Source organism: Anopheles moucheti, chromosome 2 (genome assembly GCF_943734755.1).
Source record: "Anopheles moucheti chromosome 2, idAnoMoucSN_F20_07, whole genome shotgun sequence".
Taxonomy (NCBI): domain Eukaryota; kingdom Metazoa; phylum Arthropoda; class Insecta; order Diptera; family Culicidae; genus Anopheles; species Anopheles moucheti.
This window is the reverse complement of record NC_069140.1, coordinates 90,529,281-90,551,747: the sequence shown is the minus strand read 5'-3', so window position 1 is coordinate 90,551,747 and position 22,467 is coordinate 90,529,281. Positions and strand designations below refer to the sequence as shown.

The 22,467-nt window shown below is 43.9% G+C and overlaps 1 protein-coding gene across 1 annotated transcript in view; it reads left to right on the top strand.

Moving 5' to 3' along the window:
* The window catches only part of LOC128299795 (potassium voltage-gated channel subfamily KQT member 4-like), a 39,065-nt gene that overhangs the window by 3,858 nt on the left and 12,740 nt on the right, over positions 1–22,467 (top strand). Inside the window, exons 2-5 of the mRNA XM_053035878.1 lie at positions 6,489–6,706; positions 20,285–20,460; positions 20,622–20,873; positions 20,953–21,201. Of these exons, the coding sequence (XP_052891838.1) occupies positions 6,489–6,706; positions 20,285–20,460; positions 20,622–20,873; positions 20,953–21,201 (895 nt within the window). The remainder of the gene's footprint in view (positions 1–6,488; positions 6,707–20,284; positions 20,461–20,621; positions 20,874–20,952; positions 21,202–22,467) is intronic.

Below are 22,467 nucleotides of genomic sequence, written 5' to 3'. Positions count from 1 at the left end.
AATTTTTACAACCAACGCGAAACAACGTAATCGCTTCGAGACGCTTTGCAGAATTGTGGGCAGAATATAGTATGTTAAATTTGTTGAAATATTTTTGACCTCCACACATACACACACACACACACAATCCTCAGCGCCGCTACATTGTTGTGTGCCCGCGTCGCTGAACGTGCGGGCACATCATTCAACGTAAGGAGAAGATTTTATCCAAACCGGATGCGATCCGCGTTTCTTGGCTTCTCCTTCGCAAAGGCATCGCCGTTCTTCTGCCGTTCGGTAGCTAACTACGTTACGTTACCAGTTCGTTTGCAAATTCCTTTAAGCCCGGTACCGGCGTTCTTATCTGTCGTAACGGATCCAAACGTCGATGGGACGGGATCCGCGAGCTGAGCTCGTCGTACCGTTGATGCGACTCGACGCGAGATCCGGAGCAAGCCGTTCCATTACATTAATCTAAAATTAATGTGCATCCATCCCGGTGGATCCTCCGTTGGACAACATTCGACGTATTTCGTAACGCAAGCTTAGACTGAAGCCGACTGTAGTGCACCGCGCGGATGGGGTGCACCCGTTCGCTTAGTGCAATTGGAGATATTAATCTTTCACTGCGTGTACTTTTTTTCTTGTAGCTTTAGTAAACCGGAAAGGATCACAGCACTTAATAGGAAGCTTTTTTCATCCTAAAAGCGTATAATGCGTTTTTTTATCAAATAAGAACCCGAATTGATCGCTGCTATCCAGCTTTCCTGGATTCCTGGAATCTCAATATCCCCAATGGCGTTGTACATTTACAATCAAATAAAAAATTGACAAAAAAGAACAACGTCTCTTAAAAACGCACACATTTCACACACACCAATGAGGTCAATCGATTTCGCTGACGCAACGTTTCATCTAGCAATTAAAATATTAAACGAAATTAAAACGTCATTTGCAATCCGCTTTCGTCGTGCTGTCCCCGCACACTAAATAAACCTTCAATCACTGGGCGTACACGCCCGGGAGAGTGCGTTTGCTTTTATCAATTAAATGACAATTCACACATTTCGCCTCGGTGAGGCATCGGTCAACGGCGTACGGATCGATTAATTAATCGTCTGAATTGGCACCTTGATGAATTATTGCTGAACGGTGTGCAAATGTGTGTGTGTGTGTGTGTGTGTTTCAACAGCGAGACAGAACATCATTCAACCTTTCGTCAGCAGCTTCTCGTAACGTAAAGTTAACATTTTTCATTTAACCTTAATTTCCTTTGAATGAAATGCATTTTGTGTATTTAATTACACTTGTCAAGCAATTGATTAGGAAGCTCACATAACATTCGCATCGCGTGCATGAAAAAGCGACTTGTGTTGGTGATTATTCATCCGACTTTTCTGAAGGCAAGTTCAACTGTGTTTGGTCTTTAGGAGCTACACAGACAAAGCTCGATCGTGTTATCAGATAATTCGCTAAAGCTCATTTTCGTTGATCTTCTAGCAACTATTTTAAATGATTTTTATTCATTGCAGATTTCACTCAGGAGCGAAGTCATTTTATATCATGAGATACTACTTATACTACGCCTTTTACTAATACTTTTGAAGAGTGGTTAGGCCAACGAAAAGTTAGCTCAGATTCAGACCCCAAAAGATCCCTAGGTCCGGATCGGAAATCTCTAGGACTATCAACGCCTTTCCTCTAACTGGTTATCCTCTAACTTCTGAAGAAAGGGCCAGAGCATGGAACAGAAGCTCAGTTCCAGATTTTAAATTAAACAAAGCTCTAGATACAGTTCCTACGTCATACAGGACCTTCAATTACAGCAGAAGTTAAAGGTAAAAACCAAGCGTGAAGTCAGGTATTTCTTGGTCAGAATGATTGACCAAATATCGAAATATTGAAGCAGTGCCTGAGAATAACAAACATTATTATCAGCGGCGGATCAAACGGTAGGCGGAGTAGGCGGTCGCCTAGGGCCTCGCTGTGTTGGGACCCCAAAAAATTTGTGCCGATTGTGCGATTTTTTTAAATTTTACAGCAGAGTTAATTTATAGCAAAAAAAATATTTAAAAGGTAAAAAATTGATCAAAAAATCTTCCTCGATTATAGAAAACAATTGTTTCTATGTGATAATAAATGCAGAGAAGAATATCGACTATGTGACTTTAAAGTATAAACGAAATCGCACCAGGATTTCCGAATGTATAGACCAGGAGAGCATCCACGGAAGAGGTAGCACCTTGTACAGCAATTTTGGTCGAAAACCGCCGAAAGGTATGCAATTTTTAAACACTAACTTTTCCGTTGGTCGGGAAAAATTTCTTCGAAAACTACCAGTTTCCGAATTTAAAGTACCAGGAGAGCATCCACGGAAGAGGTAGCTCCTGGTACTGCGCCGTAAGGTATGCAATGTTTATACACTAACTTTGCAACCAACTTGCAATGCGCCGTAAGGTATGCAATGTTTATACACTAACCTTGCAACCAACTTGCAATGCAAGTTTGGTGCATGCAAGAAACTTGCAGCAAGATGGCGCACAAGATGGCGCCCAACATCGTACTTGCATGCAACAAACTTGCATGCAAGCTTGTATGCAAACTTGCATGCAAGTTCTTGCAAGCAATTTCTTGCATGAAAACTTGCATGCAAGTTCTTGTATGCAAGTTCTTGCATACAAGTTTGCATACAAGTTTGCAAACAAGTTTGCATGCAAGAACTTGCATACAAGAACTTGCATACAAGAACTTGCATACAAGAACTTGCATACAAGAACTTGCATGCAAACTTGCATGCAAAATTGCATACAAGAACTTGCATGCAAGTTTGCATGCAAGAAATTGCTTGCAAAAACTTGCATGCAAGTTTGCATACAAGCTTGCATGCAAGTTTGTTGCATGCAAGTACGATGTTGGGCGCCATCTTGTGCGCCATCTTGCTGCAAGTTTCTTGCATGCACCAAACTTGCATTGCAAGTTGGTTGCAAGGTTAGTGTATAAACATTGCATACCTTACGGCGCATTGCAAGTTGGTTGCAAAGTTAGTGTATAAACATTGCATACCTTACGGCGCAGTACCAGGAGCTACCTCTTCCGTGGATGCTCTCCTGGTACTTTAAATTCGGAAACTGGTAGTTTTCGAAGAAATTTTTCCCGACCAACGGGAAATTTAGTGTTTAAACATTGCATAACTTTCGGCGGTTTTTGAGCAAACTTGCTGCAAAATTTTACTCGACGAACGGGAAAGTTAGTGTTTAAACATTGCATACCTTTCGGCGGTTTTCGAGCAAAATTGCTGTACAAGGTGCTACCTCTTCCGTGGATGCTCTCCTGGTGTCGGCAATCTGAAAATAGCTGGTTTGTATGGAATTTCGTACCAGCCGACGGGAAGTTTGAGCGAGATGAAGGAAGCTTTCTGTTTCATCTATCTTCCTTACACTAGCGATCGCTCTCACGAGTTTGATAGTATGCAATGCAATAGTGATGGGCAAATTTATTCCACACTGCAGGTCTCACCTCTTGAAAAACATGCTTTCCTGGTTTCGCAAATCTGAAAACAATTGTGTTGTTCATCGCCTAAAACATCAACATGAGCGATACAGGTTTCTAAGAAATTTCTCTGATTGTTACCGTAAAGTAAACCGATTGAAAACTGTACCTTGGGCGAAAAATCGTAGAATGCGTTGGACTAATCAGGAATCGTAAATGTACGTAAATCGTAGAAAATGTGATCCAAGTAGTGGCGTTATGGTTCTCTTTAGTGCATTCAAACGTTTATATATAGAGACTAGCTTATTAGACCCGTTTACAGGGCTACGCAACAGAACTCTGAGGTTTACGCAAGGAAGCTTTCTTTCCGAATCTTTTCTGGTGTTGTTGAATCATGTTTGAAGTACACCTTCCTAACACCGATAATGCCGTAGCAAAATTATAGGCCCCCCTTTAAAAATTCTGCCCTGGGCCTCCGCCAAGGGGATTGATCCTCCACTGATTATTATGTTACTCAGAAATTATAAATGAAGTTCCTGGTGACATAATTTATTTTCAACGAATAATCACTTTGAAATCTTAAGCGATTACGAGATTTTCTAGATGGTGTATAGCAAAAATACGCATTGGACTGGACTACTTTGATTACAAAACCAACGAAGTAAGCTGTTCAAGATTCCCTTAGAATATTCCCCAAGCCGGTTCTTGGATGTTTGACAGAAGGCACGATGTTAATCGTCTTTTCTTCTTGTGAGACTTGTGGAAATTGAAAATATGATTACAGCAGCTGCCTCCTACAAAAAGAAGTATTACGAAGAGCAAGACATGACCGTTTGGTTAGTTTGGACATGATTTCACCTCCGGTCATCACGTCAAGCGATCGATGAAATGGATGGACTATTAAAGTTACAAAGTGTCATCAAAGACTGCCAACCTTCTTCCTCGTCGATGAGATGTGATCGTCAAAAAAGAAACCTCAAACGATGGATAATTTCAGTTTCAGTCAGTATTTACTAATATTTCTTCTAGCTAGCAGACCGGCAGGGTTTAATTAACGATAAACTGAAGAAAATATTTTCTCCTTCAATTATCTTTATTTGTTATCTTGAACATCACCACTCAAAGTTGCTCCATCATATCTAATGCATACGTTATATTGCATAAAACTCCAGTTGCTCAACCCGAACAGAAACATGAAGAGCTTTCGCTCTTTCGCAGGCATACCAGTAAGCGCTGGAAGCAAACCACCCCGATGGGGTTTCTGCATTCAACAACACAATCTAGCCACTTGCCCGTATCTCTTTGGTCTTAAATTTGGTACCAGGGCTTTAGTTTCATGACAGCAAATGTCAGCCTTCGCGTGATGTGACGGCAGCAACAAAAGTCTGCTGTTGTGCCTGTTGCTCCACGGTATCGCCGGTCTGTCAGGGGCGCGTCATCACCCGGCCGCGTCAGCTGGCGGCCGGTGGACCGAGAGTTGACAGCGGGTTGAATGCTTGACTTTCAACCGGGTATCACGCGACCGTGTAAAACGGGGGCCCACACCGAACGCTGGCAACCGGGGGTTTTATGTATATCATCCCCCCTGTACGGGAAATGGGAGCAAAAACTGGCACGGAAAGCACTTGCCCCAGACGTCGAGCCAGAAAATGCCAGCTTATGATTAGGGAAAAAGCCAGCAAGACAATTTGCCCCGTATATCCGGGCAGGAGTTAAGCGTTCTTCCCTTATCGCGCTACTCGCATTAGGCGGGATTGTTCTTGTGCTCACGTGAAAATTGGTTTTCACACTGGAGAGTACCCGCTGCGTCTTAAATCTTCTGTTTGCAGGAGTTGTCCTCCTATTCACTCGCCATTGTTCTTTGTTGCTTTCGGGAAAACAACGTACGACAAATCCGTTTTAAGGATCAGCGCTACCACACGCTACCAGGTCTGACTGACGGCAGGTTGTAATCATTCGGGGAAATCAGCTGACTATTGCTAGGAAACACAGCGAACAAGTGCGCAAAGTACCGTGAAAAAGGGGGGCCACAATGACATTTAGCAGCGCTGATCGCCACCGTCTCGGATATGCTCCGGAGGACGTGTTTATGAAGCGAGTGAAATATGATTGAAATTATATTTTCAGGCACATTATACATTCCGCTTCCGTGCAAACCGTTCATCGTGGATGGTTACGGGCGGAAACTATGGAAAAAAGGAGCAACAGCAGTATGAAAACAGATAAAATATGCTTGCCCGTACCGCGGCAAACGCCATCGTACGCTTTAAGATTTCAAACAAAGCACCATTAAACGCGGGCGATCGTTTTCGCAGCAAGAGCAGCGAATCTGCTGAGCGTGCGACCAAATGGCAGCCGGTCGTAAAACGCGCCGGGTTACGCGCGTCAGAACGTCGTCGATTTGTGACAGTTCTGTGGTGCGCACTTTCCGATGCAGCGGCCACAAGACATCGTGAAACGGCGAACCGTTGCCATAAAGATGATGAAGAACTGCGCTTTACTCTCGCTGGGTTGGAGGGGGAAGGTATCATAAAACCATTCTTCTCGATTTCGTGCACTTTGCCCTATGCGCGTAAGCAATCCGATACCGATGGGAGTCACTGTGTCGCGAGCGAACGAACAGGGGAACGAATTATCAGGGAAAAATGGAAAGAAAAGTATCACCAAACCATTGTTGAATGTTTTAAAGCGTACTTTTTCCCTGGGAATGGTGACGTTGAAAATTGGATTGTAAAATTATTGCTACATGATATTGCTTCATTAAGGGAGACCCACCATTACGGGGTCAGAAGAGCGTGACCGTGTACCTCTGTCAAATTCAAACCAGAACACTAGCAGAGTTTTCAGGACACTCAACCCACGGAAAGGACGGAAAGGATAAGTATTTAGTCGCTTTATTTTATGATGATTAGAGTGCATCGTAATGTGTGGAGAACTGGTGCGAATTTATTGCGAATTTTCTCCATCTTGTAATATTAATATTAATTTCTCTTCCTCGTCTTCTTTCTTTTTTTTTGCAGATTTCTGCTTGTTTTAGTGTGTCTGATATTTAGCGTATTATCGACGATAGACGAGTATAGTAAGTTCGCGAACGAGACCTTATTCTGGATGGAGATATGTCTGGTGGTATTCTTCGGTGTCGAGTACCTGGTGCGGCTCTGGTCCGCCGGTTGCCGTTCGAAGTACATGGGCTTCTGTGGCCGGTTACGCTTCATCCGCAAACCTATCTGTATTATAGGTAAGTTTTCCCCCTTGCAGTGGTGCACCCGCGACTCGGTGGTGCATTGCAAGTGCAATTATCCAGGGCGCTCGAATGTTCCACCGTCGCCTGGTCACTACTTTCAAATTTATTAGAAACTAAATTAAAACACGACACTTCGATTTGGAATGCATACAGCTCGTACATATTTAACCGCCGGCAGCGTGTGCGGCCACTTGCATTTCTTCGGAAAAGCTTCACCTTCAGGGTGGAAGTGTTCAAACGTACGTCGTACCTGGCGTGTTTTTAGTACGGCGATACTTTTATTTATTTCCACCCCTTACTTTCGTTCCACCCCTTTGGGGGCTTTTTTGCCGGTTAATTCCAGTCATGATCTTTCCGTTTCTTTATGCCTCCAGCCGCCGTTCCGGTTCGTGTTTTACGGTGGGTTTTACGTTCTATTCGATGGTAAATGGAATAATTTGGCTGTTAGCTCACCTAGTGGCTGGTTCTTAAATCCCGAGCAGGTGCTAATGTCCCTTCACCTGTACCCACCACCACCGATGGCTAATAAATGAGTGGCAATTTAAGGGTACGCCGCAGGTTGTGCATAAATAATTGCTCAGCTCACTGAAGCACACCGAGGCGCTACACCGAGGTATAAATGGGTTTGCTCATCATTTAACCACACCGTTCCGTGGTTGGTGGGGAATCACTCACACAGCACAGGCGTTGGCGGTGGAGTTCTCTTTTTTGCATTACCATTACCAACGACAATCACACCGGGGACAGGCGCCCCAAAACTGACCAAAACCGGAACCGGAGCGTGCTCGTGCTGGGGAGGCTTTGAGAATGAGAATGTGGCACCTTTTCGTGAACACGAAACGATGGAACGTTCCAGTGGTTTGACCTTTGCTACCGAACGCCTTCCTTCAGCTGGCCAAAGGACAACGGTAAGTACGACAGATGTGACCATCCGTGGCACAGTCGGATGTTCTGTGGTGAGTTCTGGCCCCCTACTGGCCTCCTTCGGTGCCAGCAGCGTACTAATCTCATGAATTATTCATGAGCGATTGCACCAAGCAGGCTAGGTCCAAGAAGATTTACCCCCGGCCGGTGTTTAGCCGGTTGTACGTTTCGAAGCGGTTTGTCTAAGAGCGCCACAGCCACGAACTAGACCATCCATAGAGTAGCCTACACCGATTTCAAACCAAAGCATATGTTCCACTGCACTTAATGGAGAATTTTGTGAACCGAAGAAGGTGGCAATTCAGTCCCATCCTATCCCCAGCATCCAACTCCCGACCCAAGCTACAGCAAAAGCTGAGGGCTCGTCGTCAGGCCCTACAAGAATCGGTCCCATTGTCAGGACTGATCGATTCGCTTATTTCAGTACTGGGCATACCAGAGCCACTGAAAAGTATTATTACCATGGCGCGTCCTTTAATACAAGGCGCTCTAAAGCAGTGGCTTGGGCAATGGCCCGCACTGAGTACGTTAGTTCAATTGGACAACTAAAGTTCCAATGGCTAACATACTCCAATGGAATTGTAGAAGTTTTCTTGGAAAAATAGATCTTTTTAAAACCCTGGTCGGCAAGCACAAAACAGATGTGTTTGCCGTCTCTGAAACCTGGCTTACCCCTGATAAAAGTATAACCTTCCACGGATATAACATCATCCGTCAAGATCGAACTACTACAGGTAGGGATAGTCGTGGTGGTGGTGTGTTGATCGGTGTCCGGAGAAATTTACCCTTTTTTCGGATACCCCTCTCCTCACTACAAGTTATTGAATGTGTCGCAATACAAGCAAAGCTAGGCGATCTTGAATTATCTTTTGCATCTGTCTATATCCCTCCGGAAGCCGGGATTGAAATAGAGAAGATCACAAGGGATCTTGAAAAAATAGCAACGGCAGTAAAAACGCCCATTTTTATCCTGGGAGATTTTAACTCCCATGGACACGACTGGGGATGCACCAAAGACGACTTACGTGCTCCAGTCATCAGGGACTTCTGCGACAAACATAGCTTGACAATATTAAACTCCGGTGAAGCTACTAGGGTTTCAGGGCCTTTGGCGCGTGAAAGTGCAATAGACCTGTCTCTATGTTCAGTGTCGCTTGCTCTGGATACTTCGTGGAAGGTTATCCAGGACCCCAATGGCAGCGATCACTTACCGATTGAAATGGTCTTCACTGGTAGGAATCGTCAGGTTGATAATGCTCCTGTCAAATGCGACCTGACAAGGAATATCAACTGGGCAAGATACAGCGAACTAATGTCAGCTTCGCTGCCATCTATAAACTCCAGTTTTGATCCACTCGTGGAATATAAAAAACTCGTAGAATGTATAAACGAGTGTGCCCTTGCAGCCCAAACAAGGGGACCCCACCAAGCAAGGCCCTTTAGCAAACCTCCTACTCCTTGGTGGGACAGAGACTGTCAAGCTGCATTTGTAGCGAAGAGGAAGGCATTTGGCCAATATAGACGCCATGGTTCCAATGTTCTATACGAACAGTATAAAGCATTGGAACGAACATGTAGAAATCTGCTAAAAGCAAAAAAACGGGGCTTTTGGCGGAAATACGTCGAAAGCCTCCCGCCTTCCACTTCGCTCCGTTCGTTGTGGAACATGGGTAAAAGGATGCGAAATAGCAAATTCACCAACGAGAGCGAGAAATTTTCGGGAGATTGGCTCTATCAATTTGCGGATAGAGTATGCCCAGATTTCGTTCCTGCGCAAAAATTTGAACAACATGCGCCTTGCAGTGATCCTATCATGGACTCGCCCTTCAGTATGGTCGAGCTCTCCCTAGCTCTACTTTCTTGCAAAAATTCTTCTCCAGGACTGGATAATGTTACAAGCAAATTGCTTCAAAACATGCCAGACTTGGCGAAGAAACGATTATTGAGCATCTTCAACAAGATGTTGGAACTCAATGTCGTCCCGCAAGAGTGGAGAGAGGTGAAAGTAGTCGCAATTTTGAAGCCTGGCAAACCGGCATCAGAGCACGGGTCATACAGACCTATATCTTTGCTATCGTGCTTGCGCAAGCTACTCGAGAGGATGATTCTTTTTCGTCTGGACAACTGGTTGGAATCCAACGGACTGTTGTCCCGTACCCAGTTTGGCTTTCGCAAGGGTATGGGTACAAACGATTGCTTAGCGCTTCTGGTTACAGAAATAGAGTTGGCACATACTCGTAAAGAGATGTTGGCCTCTGTATTTCTGGATATCAAGGGGGCTTTTGACTCAGTATCTATAAATATACTGGGTCAAAAACTTCAAAACGCGGGGTTAAGTCCAAAGTTGAACACTTACCTTTGCAACCTCCTTTCCGAAAAGGCAATGAATTTCGATAACGGTCTGGTTCAAACAAGACGAATCAGCTTCTTCGGACTCCCACAAGGGTCCTGTTTGAGCCCCATTTTGTACAATTTTTATGTCAATGACATTGATTCTTGCCTGGAGCAAAATTGCAGCTTGAGGCAATTGGCTGACGACGGTGTTGTCTCAGTCGCTAGCAACAGCATCGTAGGTCTCCAAAGCCCTTTGCAAACCACGCTTGACAATTTACAGGTGTGGGCAAATAACCTAGGTATCGAGTTTTCTCCAGAGAAGACTGAAATGCTTGTTTTTTCGTTCCATTACGACACACCGAAAAATAGGCTTGCCAACGTGTACAAACCTAATTTTGACATATTTTTATATGGAAAAAAGATCACGATTGCCCAAACTTTTAGATACCTAGGTGTTTGGTTTGATAGTAAAAATGTGTGGAGGTCACATGTAGATCAACTGGCAATTAAGTGTGCCAAAAGAATCAACTTCCTCCGAACAGTCACAGGCTTCTGGTGGGGTGCACACCCATTAGATCTCCTGCGGCTGTACAAGACAACGATCTTATCCGTCTTGGAATACGGATGCATCTGCTTCCATTGGGCAGCCAAGTCGCATATCATAAAACTAGAACGTATTCAATATCGTTGTCTTAGAATTGCGCTGGGCAGTATGAAGTCCACTCATACAATGTCCTTAGAAGTGATGTCCGGAGTGATGCCGCTGAAACTGCGATTTTTGCAGCTATCGCTTCGCCTTTTACTACGTTCCACAGTATCTAACCCTCTAGTGATTGATAATTTCAAATCGCTACAAGAGGCAGGTTCTAAATGCAAAATCATGGATGTATATCATGATTTTGTATCTTTACAGGCAAACCCTAGCGCCACAAGAGCAATTAACTGCGCCAGTTTACCGGAGTCCTACAATTCCCTTCTAGTAATCGACACCTCGATGAGGGAGGAAACGAAGAACATTCCAAATGAACTTCGCTGGAGGACAATTCCCAGCATTTTTGTGGATAAGTATGGCCAACCCTATAAGAACCAGTATTTCACTGATGGATCCTCTTCGGAGGTGGGCTCGGGTTTTGGTGTATTTAACACATGCACCGAAATCTTCCACAAACTTAGACAGCCATGCTCAATCTATGTAGCTGAGCTGGCTGCTATTTTTTACGCCCTATTACTAATAAGTGCGAGTCCTCCGGATCAGTATTTTATATTCACAGACAGCCTCAGCGCTGTCGAAGCACTGAAATCAGTGGAGGCTATAAAGAGCTCCGATTATTTTATTCGAAAAATCTTGGATATACTAAGCTCTCTGTTCAACAAAGCGTTTAGAATATCGCTTATCTGGTTGCCTGCTCATTGCGGTATCCCCGGAAATGAAAAGGCAGATCTTTTGGCCAAACGAGGTGCCTCTGAGGGCAACTTTTTTGAGAGGTCGATTCCCCCTCACGAGTTTCTTCGCACCCCACAACAGCTTTGCATGGCTCGCTGGCAGAGCATGTGGGATGACGATGAGCTCGGGAGGTTCTTGTATTCAATCTCACCTCAGGTATCCCTGCGTCCTTGGTTTCACAGGCTCCCGGTAGGTCGTGCGTTCATTCGTATGATGTCTAGACTTATGTCGAACCATTATGCAATGAATGCGCACCTTCAACGTATAGGTATGTCCGACTCCAAGGTTTGTAGCTGTAGTGTTGGATTCCATGACATCGACCACATCCTCTGGTCATGTGGTGAATTCGATGCCGCAAGACCCGGTCTTCTAGCAGCCGTTCGGGCATCAGGAAGATCCGCTGCTGTGCCAATTCGCGACATTCTGGGTCAGAAGGACTACGAGTACGCACGGATTTTGTTCGACTTCGCCAAAGAGATCGGAATCACCCTATGAATCCCTCCCCTTCCCCATCCTGTAGGTAGTACGCACTATCGTTTGTTCTTATTTGTTCTTCCTTTTGTTTAGTCCTTGTTTCAGATGTTTGTCCCTCGTTTCTGTTGTCCTTACTGTTATATGTTCTATTGCTGTTGTCGAGGATACATTGGGGAAGCTTGGACAGTCGCACCTATGTAGGTTGGGACAGACGCTACCATGACGCAGTCTGGTATGCCAAAAACGTCTGAGACGACAGCCCACACGGACGACAGCAAATCAAAGGCGAGTCAAAGACTGGCAAGATGGTCACGATGCCGATCATCAAACTCACCTCCGACTAAAGGACGCCGCAGACGGCCTGTCTGAATGTCGGAGTAAAGAAGGACCACCGAAAAAGGAGGACAAGAGGGACTCCAAAAATAACCGATATTCCTACCGAGTTCACCCGGGATAAGGTGCATCGCAATGGTGAGAGAAGGAAATGTCCCACCCCCTATTTGTGAACTACTAGACATTAAGCGTAGTCTATAAGATATACGGCCTGGCCGTTCTAACGATAATAAAAAAAAAGAAGGTGGCAAAATTGTACCCAAAAATAAAAAAAACCCAGTGCCAGAGGTCATCCTTCTCCGTGACGAGCGATTTCTTCGTGTGGCGCTTTCTGACTCTTTCGAAGAACGTCGCACTCATTAGCATTTCAATTTTGAGTTGCTGAAAAGTTCTACTCCACCCACCGTTGTCGACAACCCCATTCCTATGGTCCCCGTTCGCTGCCCCAAGGGTCACATAACCCGTAAAAAGAAAGCTCTCCTGGCACACTCGTTGGCCCCCTGGGAAGTGGTACGAAAAATATGAACGGTAATGTTACCTTTCTGTTCTTTTCATTTCTCATAATCCGCCCAAGGATGATAACGGTCGTAGCGTAGCGCTTGATTGTTCGAAAACGGACTTTTGGCACGGGATCGAGGGTTTCGCTTTGGTGCTGGTGAGTTTTCGTTCGCGGCTAATTCGCGGGGCCCGTACTCTCGGATTTATTATTCGGACTTCCTTCCCGCGCGTTCAACTCGCGCGGGTTAAGATGGAAAATAAACGAGGAAAAGCATTTGAAGGAATAATATTGGTGGATGGGTCTTACGGTTACGATTGAGATGAAATTGAGTGAAGAATTAATTGAAGAGCTACCGTACCCAGGAGTGTGTTTCGACGAATGAAAAAGAGGAAGTTTAAATGATAATGGTTATTGTTGGCACTTGAAAAATATCTTAATTGATAGGATTTGGATTAGGAAGTTTGCCGCTTTATGAAGGTACAAAACATTAGGACAATTCACTCCAGAAAGGGAATCAAATTTTAGTGCGAAATACACATTTGATTCCTTATGAGCATAATAGTTAATGCTCTGTTTCGAAAGCGTCTAAATGCCTGAGAACGGTGATCAAGAATTTGGTGTAAAAAACCGCTGTGTTGGATTATGATGGACCGTCTTCCTGAGGTAAAGAGAGAAATAATCTTCATTTAATTGATTTTGATTCTGAGGAAAAAAACCGGCAGTAATTACCAACTGTGATTCAGAGATCATCGTTGTATTTGTTGATGTACAGCAAGATTCCTTTTGGACCTCCATTATAGAAATTGTATTGAGTGTAATAGAATTGTTCGCCCATAGTCAAGTTGGAGATTTCTTACCCTTGCTTTGTTTGTTAATTACTGTATCCACATATTTAGGGCATAAACAATGATGTGATTAACATAGCTATTTTCTGACAAAAAGCTGACAAAAATTTGCACCGCTTGCTAAATAAGGCATTATAATAATATTATTTTTTATCGGAAAATTATACTTCATTTTGCATTTAAAATACATAAGCTTGATTTTTGAATGAATTATAACATATATTTTATCATTATTCGCCCTCGATTTTTCGCCCTCATCTCGCTCAAACTTACCATCGGCTGGTACGAAAATCCATACAAAACTAGCTGTTTTCAGATTTCCGATACCAGGAAAGCATCCAGGGAAGAGGTAGCACCAAGTACAGCAGTTTTGATCGAAAAACCGCCGAAAGGGATGCAATGTTTAAACACTAGCATTTCTGTTGGTCGAGAAAAATTTCTTTGAAAACTAGCAGTTTCCGAATGTAAAGTACCAGGAGAACATACACGGAAGAGGTAGCACCTGGTACTGCGCCGTAAGGTATGCAATGTTCATACACTAACTTTTCATACAAATGTTGAGCATGAGCATGTTTTTCAAGAGGTGACACCTGGTATCAGCCGAGCAAGATGGCGCGCAAGATGGTGCACAAGATGGCTCAAAGAAACTTGTATGCAACAAACTTGCATGCAAACTTGCATGTTAGCTTCCCTCCTGGTATCGGAAATCTGAAAACAGCTGGTTTGTATGGAAAGTTTAAACATTGCATACCTTTCGGCGATTTTCGAGCAAAATTACTGTACTTGGTGCTACCTCTTCCCTGGATGCTCTCCTGGTACTATACATTCGGAAATCCTGGTGCAATTTCGTTTATACTTTAAGGACACAAAGTCGATATTATTCTCTGCATTTAATTTATCACATAGAAAAAAAAATGTGTTATATAACCAAAAGAGATATTTTTGATCAATTTTTCATCTCTTTAATTAAATTTTGTGCTATAAATTAACTCTGCGGCTAAATTTCCAAAAATCGCACAATCAGCACAAATTTTTTGGGGCCCCCAACACGGCGAGGCCCTAGGCGACCGCCTACTCCGCCTACCGTTTGATCCGCCGCTGCGGCAACGGTAAAGTGGTTTTTTTTGCAGTTTACAAGCTGATTTTCATATTTTTTTTTCACGACGAATAGTTTGATAAAAATAAAATTATTAACTTATAACAAATGAAGTCACAAAATTTTCTCATGTGTTGAGTAAAAGCTTTTCGAAAGCTACTGTCAAAGAGCGGTTTGGTTTGTCCTATCTAAACCATTGTTTCATTTGTACTTAGCACATTTCTAAATTAGATCAACAGCAACATACATACAAAACATTCAATTTTGCATACTTTTCTGTTCTGTGAGTGTTAATTTAATTGAAAACTTTAGCCCACAAGCCACGATGGGTAGCATGGGTACATGTTATTTTTTCTAATAACACAGAGAGTTGGTTTCAAAGCGAGAGTTCACCAGCAACAAGTGCCACCGCTCGCCCTAACCTCAAAAAAGGCGCACCGTGCCAGAAATCAGAATCAAATTGAAAGGGAATTTTATGCGGCGCTGTGCCCGCGCCGACATTCGTCGTGCCGCTCAGAAGAGAAAAAAAACAATCCCAAGGGGCGTGTAAAAAGGGAAAATGCGCCCCAAAAGTCTACACAGTCCTCACCATACCGTACCCTCCCCCATTCTCGTCCCGGTCCGCCACTTCCGTAGACAAAGCAACAGCTGAGAGTTTTAACAAGCAAAACCGTAAAAAGTCTCGGCTGGTTGAGATTTTTGTCCGGCCCGTTTGTTCCGTTTCAGTTTCCTTTTTTTTTATCTCCATTCTTAGTCGCGCCTTTGTTTCAATCGAAAAGGGGATTTTTTGTGTCTTCTTTGTTCACTTCACTTGCTCGGTTATGTCGCGGTTCGTGTTTTCATTCTTCTCTTTATTTTTCGCTTCATTCTGTTGGCACGTTCCGGGGGTGGTGTTTTCTTTTTTTTTGCGTTACAATTTCTTACTTTTCGCGTACAATTGTTTCCTTTTTTGTTCTCCTTACTGGACGCAATTTGTTTCGGTTTTTTTTCTAGTCGGCAGTTTGATTTGGGTTTCGAGAGCTTTCTCTTTGTCGTAACGCTTTAATATTGTACCAATTTAAGCGCCGGTTGCATGAGCTGAAACGTTTTCAAGGGTAGCGTGGTACTGTGAAAGGTTTCCATTGTGGGAAAGTGCAATAATGGGAATAAAAAGCAATCGAATTTAATTCATGAGGTACCATGAGAAGGTTAGGAGTTTATGTTTGTCATTCATATAAATTTCATACCGTACATGCAACCGTTCTTTGCTAGCTTGGTTGCATTAGAGTGGATTTATGATGCTTTCTAAGGGTTTACTTTAGTGACTGTAAAAGAAAACACACATTTTTATACACAGCAACATTCCATTCTTAAGTGAAACCTTCCATAAAAAGACATTAAAGTTTCGTACAGTGTGCCGCTCTGATCGTGAGAGACATATTTTGTCTCCATTTCCCCATAAACACCATCTTTCTAATTAAAGGAAAAATTGTCCGGTACCACCGTGCAGTACGCCAATCGACCGCACGAGATGTCATGGTGAGTGCAGTTAAAACAGCATCCGGTTGAAACGTGCAGCAACATCAAGCGAATGCGGATTGTTTGCTGCTTTGAACCGAGCGTTTGGTGCACACATTTGAGAAGTTTACTTTTAAAATTATGGCCCCCGTAAAGTGACGCCACTATATACGCCCCGATACGCCCGATGATCGACTGCTAGTGCATGCAGTGCGCCCGGGCTAGTGAGCGTTTGTTCACGTTGTTTCATAAAAGTTTTACTGCACCAAATTATTGCACTGCAGTCCGTCATCAGCGTTTTGGATTGCATACATGCATCCGATGTGTTCTTTTCCAGGATAAAATAGGGGTTTGATGATGGCACATATTTTGGCAGCAATTGAATGTTGTTTAAAAAACAGTTTATAGTGAATGATGCAGTACTAGCGTTAAAATAATTGGGTGAATTTAAGGAAGTTTTATATGGATGTTAAGAGCAAAGCTTTTAAAGGAGAGTTTAATGTGGGCCCGAAGAGAATAGAGAACATTTTTTTAATTCGTCTTTTTCCGGCTACAAAAATGAATTTTGTGAGCTTTGTTGGGGACCTCCTTCGACATCATGAATGTGGATGCATCATGGATACCAACTTAAAAGCAGTTCGCTCAGAGTTTAATTAAATGAAATTAAAATTAAAAACAAAAGAGGCAAAAATCAAATTGATGGTGGCTAACCTACTACCGAACCGTTCTCATTTACCCTCAACTCTCAAAACTTAAAAACGCATTACAAACAAACAAGCTGTTGAAGGTATTATAGACTCCAAAAATAAATAATAAAAACCTTCAAGCCTTATTTATTGTATCCTTTTCGTTTGGAAACTTAGGTTCTGTGCAGGATTAACAGGGAGAGTAAGGTTACTAAAATTGAATAGAAGAATATTTGCAGGCATAAAACTAGCTGCTACCTTAGAGGGTACCTGGCTGGGTAGGTTCATCCCGAACAAACGTAACGTTGGCGTTGATAGGCTAATATTTACTTTACAGCAGCAGTTGTCACCATCAACATTGGTGAGCGGCCAATCAGACACTGAAGACTGAAGACCCTCCCGGTAATGATGTTTGCCGGGTGCAAGGAACGATCACTCGGCCGTAGTCCAATTTTTGTCCGCAAACCACCACCATTATCTTACCGGAAAGGTTAACTTTATAGCAAACCATCTGCCCCGTTTCAGGCGAGCGACACAATTAAAGAGTAAATATTTGTCAATCAGCTTCATTTCTATTTTCGCCTCCGGGGTGGTTCCGGCTGTTGACCGAACGATAAAGGTGGGCATGGCGAATGAACAGATACGGCCAATTTACCTTCACGGAATGGTTTGTTACGGAAGTGCAAATAAAATAAAACCACAGATAAGCTGTTGATGGTTGGGTGTGTTTAACTCCATGCCACGAGGGGTTTTGCGGAAGCGGTAGTGCTTTCTCCCCGTACTATGTCGTACCGCTTTTATAGCGATGGCAGGTGTGTAGCATCGTAAGAAATTAAAAATAGGTCAAGGATGGTTTTTATCGGCGGAGTTTTAAGTGATTTAGGCACCGACAACGTACGCAGCCAGTTCCATATCACGGGCAACCAGGCGTCTCCATCCTCGCTTGGAGTTTGATATTTTACGCGTTTGCCTTTGTTTCGGGTGAACACAATCAAAAGCGAAATGCGTGGCAAACCGTGCTACCGCCGTGACACATTTCCAGGTGTGCCGATGATGACATTTCGTAAAATTGTCGCCATTTACTGCCTAGTTTTATTTATTCATTACGATTTTCCTTCCCCGTAGGTTGCGCTCCATGCGACCCGATCCGTCAGTCCGGGGCCCCGGATGCCGGATGCCGGAAGCTAATTTGCGGCCAAAACGTGCAAACCGTACGACCGATAAGCAATGTTCGCCTGTCAAAGGGAGAATTAAACGAAAATAAATGGAAGCGACGCAAAAATAGGACGCTACGGAGACGAGTCAGGCCGGGAGGGAAGCTAGACCAAAATATGACTTGTCAAATAGGTGACCAGCACCGGGCAAGCTGCGTGCAATCAAAAACATGAAATACGCATTCACAAAAAAACCGACCAACAACGGGTGGCACACACGCGCACAAAGCAAAAAAAAAACGGATGAAATAGCACCATTTTATGGTGATGATGATGCCGTGCGTGTTATCCATCCCGAGAAGGGAAGAAAAAAAACGCAATTTTCCCCCGTTTGGTGGAAATTTGCGTGACTCTAATTTAAGCCCACATCAGTCCCACATTATCAGTCTGCTCGGCAATCGTGACAATGCTGGACACCATTTTGGTTTCATTTTTGCAGAATCTATTCCCCGAAGGATGGTTTACCCCACACCAAACCAAAACCAAAATCTTCCAGCGGCCATTGTGCGGTTGAAAGTTTGTCTGAACACAGTCAGAAATCTTTCCCAAGAATTGTCATCGATTAGTGGCCAGTGGATGGTGGTTTACCATTTTTCATTTTCCACCCACCCGTACTGCGCGGGTCGAATGAGTGTCCCACCCGTTCCGGGGCACGTAGCACAGCCCCGGTTTTGTCGATTAATTTAAAACAATTTTCAAAAACTTGTCCCCAGCATGGGCAGCACGGGCACGGGACCATTACACTGGAAAGCGGATAATTGAAATCGCTTACCGAGCTGTTGCCAAAGTCTGAGACTGGTGCCTGGACGCAACGGAAAACCGGGGACCAATTTTATGATGATTACATTTTCCCCACGGCATCGTCGTTGGGGGATTGGGTTTAGATCGGACACCTAATGCCGTTCGATTGCACCCTGCACAAGCTGTTATCGCGGGTGGACAAATTTACTGCAACGGCTTCTGCAGCCCACGCCCTTCGGGTTTGGAATACTTTGGCCATAACATTTTTGATGACGCATCATATTCGTTGTAATGGTTCCCGATAAGATCGAGCAGAGTTCTTCTGAGCGAGCCGTTTTGAGCGAGAAATAGTCATCTGCCACGCAGCCCCCTTTTATTTGTTCCATTTGTTTTAAACGCCATTCGACTAAAGATCGGGTTTTTTAAGCAAGATAAGATCAATTTGCTGCAACATTTCACTACAACAAGCTCGGTTGGAACCCCCCGGAAACAAATGTGCGTCATCAGTGCAATGATTGACACGTTATGTCCGTTTTCGTTATTAAATAAATTTAACAAATGAAACCACGGGCGCGTCAGCAAATTTATAGAACAAATTCATTTTCCTTCATAGCAACAAAGTTCACAGTGAAGCTCATCGCCGCACGCAAACGGCTACTGCTTCCCGGTTACGAACGACTTCATTTGTCATCCCTGGATGGCACGAGTCCATTGTTGAGCAAGATGTACAATTGATGGAAGATGTCGTGTGGAGCTGGGAAACAGTGCGCTACACCGGGAAGTGAGCTTCCGGTGGGTGCTTTGTCCTTGCGGTGTTCTTCATCCAACCGTTGGCTAGGAAATTGAAAGCATCCATTTGTCAGTGTCTACCGAAGATGATGCCTCTGTCGCCATCTGTCGAGCGGTTCTCGCGGGGAAATCGGAGTCGGGAACTGGATGGGAAGAACCTTGCACCTTTCGAAGTGCTAGTCGGGTTGTGGGTTCGGGCACACCAGGATGTGAGCAATGAAAGTTTCGCAAAGGTTTATGTAAATGCGTACGGAAAAACCAGTGAGAGGAGGATTTTTACTAGCGTGAAACGGGAGACATTTGGACGACGCTCCAAACAGGCATGAAGTCATCACTGTGTAGAATGTAACTTTTCACCCAAAAACCCCCCAAAATAAAAAGTTCCCAAATGTTTCTAGTTTTTGGGACGAATGGTTTTGTTCTAACTCATCAAAACTTTATCTATCAGATGCGGAGTTCGGTTATGCGATTAGGTGATGTTCGTTCGTTCCCATAGTGTGCTGGTAATATCTTCAGGGATTTACATCAACATCGAAAAAATTGTTTGAATTGATGGCAACTTTTTCTCATCATATTTAACAACACACACACACTCTTTCTAGATTCCTCCAAGAATTGGCAGTTACGGCCACTAACACAATAACACATTACTCATTGGAGGTATATTGGGGCTTTTTTTTGCTGTTCTTCTTGCAGATCTTATTGTAGTCGTAGCGTCTATGGTTGTGCTGTCCGTCGGCTCAAATGGTCAGGTGTTTGCAACGAGTGCCATCCGAGGCATCCGCTTCCTACAGATTCTTCGCATGCTGCACGTGGACCGGCAGGGCGGCACCTGGAGACTGCTCGGTTCGGTCGTGTTTATCCATCGACAGGTAAGCAGACAGAGCGCAGGAGACGCACGCAAGAAATCCAAATAAATCTTACCATTCGGAGTACCGCATTCTGTATGCCGGGCTAGAGTGAGGTTATGCATATTACGGATGTATCTCCCCAGCCGGAGAGAACTAACATTCCACAAATCCTTTGCCCGCAGGAGCTGATTACCACACTGTACATCGGTTTCCTAGGGCTTATCTTCAGCTCGTACTTCGTGTATCTCGCCGAGAAGGATGTGCTCGGACCGGACGGCAAGGCGGACTTTGCCAGCTATGCCGATGCGCTCTGGTGGGGCGTCATCACCGTCACGACGATCGGGTACGGTGACACGGTACCGCAGACCTGGATGGGCAAGATCGTAGCCTCCTGCTTTAGTGTGTTCGCAATCTCGTTCTTCGCACTGCCGGCCGTAAGTAACGCGCAACGATCACCCAACGATGCCCGCTCGCCTCGCAACACACACTTTCTCTCTCTCTCTTCCTGCGCAGGGTATTCTGGGGTCCGGATTCGCCTTAAAAGTACAACAGAAGCAGCGCCAAAAGCACTTCAACCGCCAGATACCGGCCGCCGCCATGCTGATCCAGTGCCTCTGGCGCTGTTATGCCGCCGACAAGAGCTTCCACAGTGACGCCACCTGGCAGATCTACGTCAAGTCGACCGACAACGGCAACAACAACGGCAACAGCAGCACAGCCCTTCCCTCGCAGTTGGGCAAAGTGAGTGCGATGTTTAGCGGTGTACGTTTGTATGTTTTGGTGGTACTTTCCTGGCATCTTTTGCATATACGATTGCATACCTTTAGGGTGGTTCTGTGTGGTTTTGCGTTGCCTGAATTTCTGCAATCATGGTTTGGTTTTTTTTGTGATGGAGTGTTTCAGTTCCCTTTTTTAATTCTTTTTCTGATAATTACTTCAAATTTATAATTTTCTTGTTCAAGTCAATTAATTAATTCTTCACTTAACTTGTTTGTTTTAATAATTTATTTCAATATATTTTTCCTTTTTTAAATATTAAACTACTTTTAACTTTTATTGCGACTTCTTTTCAAACTTTGATATTTTGTTCAGTTTTTACCCATTATTGTTATTTTACACTCTTATTGAGTGGAGAACAAGATTAAGTATCGTTACTTCGGTAGCAATTCATTTTACTAATTTATCATTTAAAATATCAACAGCAAACCTTATTAGTGGGCACAATTTTTTAATGTGACGTATAAGGATCCTTACATCACAAAAGTAATCAGAGCACTCACAATAGGTATCTTGGTTGTAAGCAAAAAAAAAACTCGTTAAAAAATCCTTTCTATCCCCGATTTAAAAAAAAACCATCCCTAGTAAATGTGATAAGTGTTTCGTTCTATCGCTAGCACAACCATCACTGTATGGCTTCGTAGTACAGGAATGTACCCCAAATGCTTGCCCGTTGTTCCGTATGTTGAATGTTTCGTGTTAGTGTTCGATGTTGGTACTGATTGCGTTTAATTAGTCGGATGTAGTTGAGTGCACATTGTCGGATGAAAGTTGTGCTTTGGCTGCTTTTGCCGTGCCGTGCCGTAGTCTGAAAGCCTGTAAAACCCTGTATCCTGTTCCTCTGCGGGGAGCGCTAACCATTAATCAAATGCTTTGCTATAAAATCAACTGAACATATTCTAAATTAAAGGCAAACCGAATGCTTGCGACTTTAAAGCTGCATTCGTTTAAGCCCTTAACAACAAGACTGTTAACACTACTGACGTTTAATGCGCTCTCAAGTGGGTGTCCATTGGCACAGCGTACACATAATCCAAGACGCCGTACAGTCGCTTATTTTCTGCGACTAACAATGCCGATTCGTGTAACGCAACCCAATTATTTTGCATTGCTCGGTAACGGTGAATGCCTGGGGCGTCATTCTTGTGCATCGTACTGCACACGGCTCGTGCTTTCGCCACGGAGTATTCCCACGCTGCTCGAATCAATCTTTCCTCGTTCGCCCACGCGAACAAATAAATTACCCGTCCG